Source organism: Manacus candei, unplaced genomic scaffold (assembly GCF_025592945.1).
Source record: "Manacus candei isolate 608988 ecotype Guabito, Panama unplaced genomic scaffold, ASM2559294v1 h1tg000099l, whole genome shotgun sequence".
In the NCBI taxonomy this organism is placed as follows: Eukaryota; Metazoa; Chordata; class Aves; order Passeriformes; family Pipridae; genus Manacus; species Manacus candei.
The window spans coordinates 1-3,530 of record NW_026138147.1 but is presented as its reverse complement, the minus strand read 5'-3'; the positions used below and the strand labels follow the sequence as shown (position 1 = coordinate 3,530).

Genomic DNA, 3,530 nt, shown 5'->3' with positions numbered 1-3,530 from the left:
TGGGGGGGGTCACAGGGGGGTCCCGGGGGGGTCACAGAGGTCACAGGGGGTCATGGGGGGTCACTGAGGGGTCCTGGGAAGGTCTCAGAGGTCAGGGGGTCACTGTGGGGGTCATGAGGGGGTCACAGAGGTCAGGGGGTCACTGGGGTGGTCCCAGGGGTCACTGGGGGGGGGGAGGGTCACTGTGGGCGTGACCCGCTCTGACCCCGCCCCCCGCCCTTCCCTCAGCCCCGCCCAGGCCCCGCCCCCCTGAGCAGGACTCCGCCTACCAGGAGCTGCGGGGCGCTTTACGGCAAACTCAAGGGCTGAGCCACGCCCCCTCCCCGCCCACTCCGCCAATAAACCGCCCTTTTTGCCCGTTTTGGTGCGATTTGGCCCCCTAGAAAAATATAATTCTTCTTTTTTTTCCCCCACTTCCGGGTTCGGGTGGTCGGCGGGGGGATGGCGCTGTGGGGTGACGTCATCGCGGCGCGCCGGAAGCGGGGGGCGCGGGGCGGGCGGAAGTTCCCTCAGCGCTTCCCCGGCCATGATGGCGGCGGCGGCGGCTCCTCCCGCGGCCCCTCCGGGCGGCGCCGCCCCGGGAGGTCTCGCAGGGCCCTCGGCCGGCCCGGCTGTGCCCGCGGGGCCCGGCGCCGGTGCCGCGGGGGCGGCGGGAGCCGCTCCCGGCGCGGGGGGAGGCGGAGCGGCGGCGAAGAGCGGCGAGGAGCGGCTGAAGGAGATGGAGGCCGAGATGGCGCTGTGAGGGGCGGGGGGAAGGGGCGGGGCTTTGTGGCCATGGCAACGGGGGCGGGGCCGGGGGCTGCGGGGAGGGGAGGTGTGCCCTGGGAACGGGGGCGGGGCTTGGGGTGGCCATGGCAACGGGGGCGGGGCCTGGGTGGGTGGTGGTGGTCGGGGGAGGCCTGTGGGTGGCCATGGCAACGGGGGAGGGGCTTGGGGGTGGGTGGAGCCTGAGGGTGTCCATGGCAACGTGGGAGGGGCTTGGAGGGGTGGGTGGAGCCTGAGGGTGGCCATGGCAACAGAGGTGGGGTCGCTCTGGTGGGTGGGGCTTAGAGGCAGGAGGAGCTTTGGGGTGTTAATGATTGTGGGCGGGGCTTGGAGGTTAATGGCGATAGTGGGTGGGACTTGGGGCAGTGGGCGGGGTTTAAGGGTGTCCATGGCAATGGGGTGGGGTTTGGGGCAGTGGGAGGAGTTTGGGTTCCTATGGCAACAGGGGTGGGGTCTAAGGGGTTGGGGTGGGCGGGGCTTGGTTTTCCCGTGGCCATGTGGGCGGGGCCAGGGCCTTGGTGATGGGGGTGTTATTGGGAGGGCCCTGGGTGTTACTGGGAGCACTGGGAGGGTGCTGGGGGGTCACTGGGGTGTTACTGGGAGCACTGGGAGGGTGCTGGGGGGTCACTGGGGTGTCACTGGGAGCACTGGGAGGGTCACTGGTGTCACTGGGGGGGTGTCACTGGTGCCCCTCCCCCCTCAGGTTCGAGCAGGAGGTTTTGGGGGCTCCAGGCCCCGCCCCCGGGGACCCGCTGGCCCCGCCCCCCATCCTGCGGCCAATCATCGCCACCAACACCTACCAGCAGGTGACCTTTGACCCCCCGAAAATGACCCCTGACCCCCCCAATGTCCCTCCAATGTCCCCCCAATGTCCCCAATGTCCCCAATGTCCCCAATGTCCCCCAATGTCCCCAATGTCCCCCCAATGACCCCCCAATCCCCCCCAATATCCCCCCAATCCCCCCTAATGTCCCCCCAATGTCCCCCCAATGTCCCCCCAATGTCCCAACCCCCCCAATGTCCCCCCAATGTCACCCAATGTCCCCCCAATGTCCCCCCAATGTCCCCAATGTCCCCCCAATGTCCCCACCAATGTCCCCCCAATGTCCCCAATGTCCCCCCAGTGTCCCCAATGTCCCCAATCCCCCCCAATGTCCCCCCCAATGTCCCCCCAGGTCCAGCAGTCCCTCGAAGCTCGAGCCGCCGCCGCCGCCACCGTCCCCCCCCTGGGGGCCCCCCCAGTGCCGTTTGTGGGGCCAGGTGGGTGTCACCCCAGTGTCCCCAACGTCCCCAGTGTCCCCCTGGTGTCCCCAGTGTCCCCCCAGTGTCCTCAGTGTCCCCCCACTGTCCCCACAGTGTCACCTCAGAGGCCCCCGATCCTGCGCCCGGCGTTTGTGCCCCACGTGCTGCAGAGACCAGGTGGGGACAGGGGGGGACATTGGGGGGGATTGGGGACATTGGGGACATTGGGGGGATATTGGGGGGACATTGGGGACATTGGGGGGACATTGGGGGACATTGGGGGGACATTGGGGGATATTGGGGGACATTGGGGGGACATTGGGGACATTGGGGGGACATTGGGGGATATTGGGGGACATTGGGGGGGGACATTGGGGGACATTGGGGGGACATTGGGGGGGACATTGGGGACATTGGGGGGGGATTGGGGGGAGATTGGGGGAAGACTGGGGACATTGGGGGACATTGGGGGATATTGGGGGGACATTGGGGGACATTGGGGGACATTGGGGGGACATTGGGGGGGATTGGGGGACATTGGGGGGGGACATTGGGGACATTGGGGGGACATTGGGGGGGATTGGGGACATTGGGGGGACATTGGGGGGATATTGGGGGACATTGGGGGACATTGGGGGGGATTGGGGGGGATTGGGGGGGATTGGGGACATTGGGGGACATTGGGGGGACATTGGGGGGACATTGGGGGGGATTGGGGACATTGGGGACATTGGGGGATATTGGGGGGACATTGGGGGGGACATTGGGGGGACATTGGGGGATATTGGGGACATTGGGGGGATTGGGGGGACATTGGGGGGACATTGGGGACATTGGGGGACGTTGGGGGATATTGGGGACATTGGGGGGACATTGGGGGGGTGGGGGACATTGGGGGGGATTGGGGACATTGGGGGGGACATTGGGGGGGCTCAGGTGACACTGGGGGGGTCCCGGTGACATTTGGGGTGTCCCAGTGACATTTTGGGGGTCCCGGTGACACTGGGGGCTCAGGTGACATTTGGGTGTCCCGGTGTCCCCCGTGCCCCCCCTGACCCCTGTCCCCCCCCCCCAGCGGGTCCCCGGGGTCCCCTGGCCCTGCGCCACCCCCCCCCCGGGGCCATGGTGGGGGTTGGGGCCCCCCTGGGGGGTCCCCCGGCCCCGCCCTCGCTGCTCTTGGCCCCGCCCCCCCTGCAGAGACCCCCCCCCACCGCCCCCCTGGGAGCCATGGGGGGGGCACTGAGAGCCCCCGCGGCGGTGAGTGGGACCTGGGGGGACTGGGGGGCACTGGGAGGGGACTGGGAGGGACTGGGAGGGGATTGGGAGGGACTGGGAGGGACTGGGAGGGGGATTGGGAGGGACTGGGAGGGGATTGGGAGGGACTGGGAGGGGACTGGGAGGGGACTTGGGAGGGGATTGGGAGGGGATTGGGAGGGACTGGGAGGGACTGGGAGGGGATTGGGAGGGACTGGGAGGGACTGGGAGGGGATTGGGAGGGACTGGGATAAACTGGGAGGGGATTG

General features: G+C 68.4%; 1 protein-coding gene across 1 annotated transcript; it reads left to right on the top strand.

Moving 5' to 3' along the window:
* Positions 1–339: 339 nt before the first annotated feature.
* On the top strand, positions 340–3,264 carry LOC127461268 (RNA-binding protein 42-like; the record flags this gene model as incomplete). Its single annotated transcript, XM_051768930.1, has 5 exons — positions 340–738; positions 1,469–1,571; positions 1,941–2,025; positions 2,122–2,184; positions 3,083–3,264. Coding segments are annotated over exons 1-5 (645 nt in total), but the record flags the coding sequence as incomplete, so codon positions are not given.
* Between the last annotated feature and the right edge of the window lie 266 nt (positions 3,265–3,530).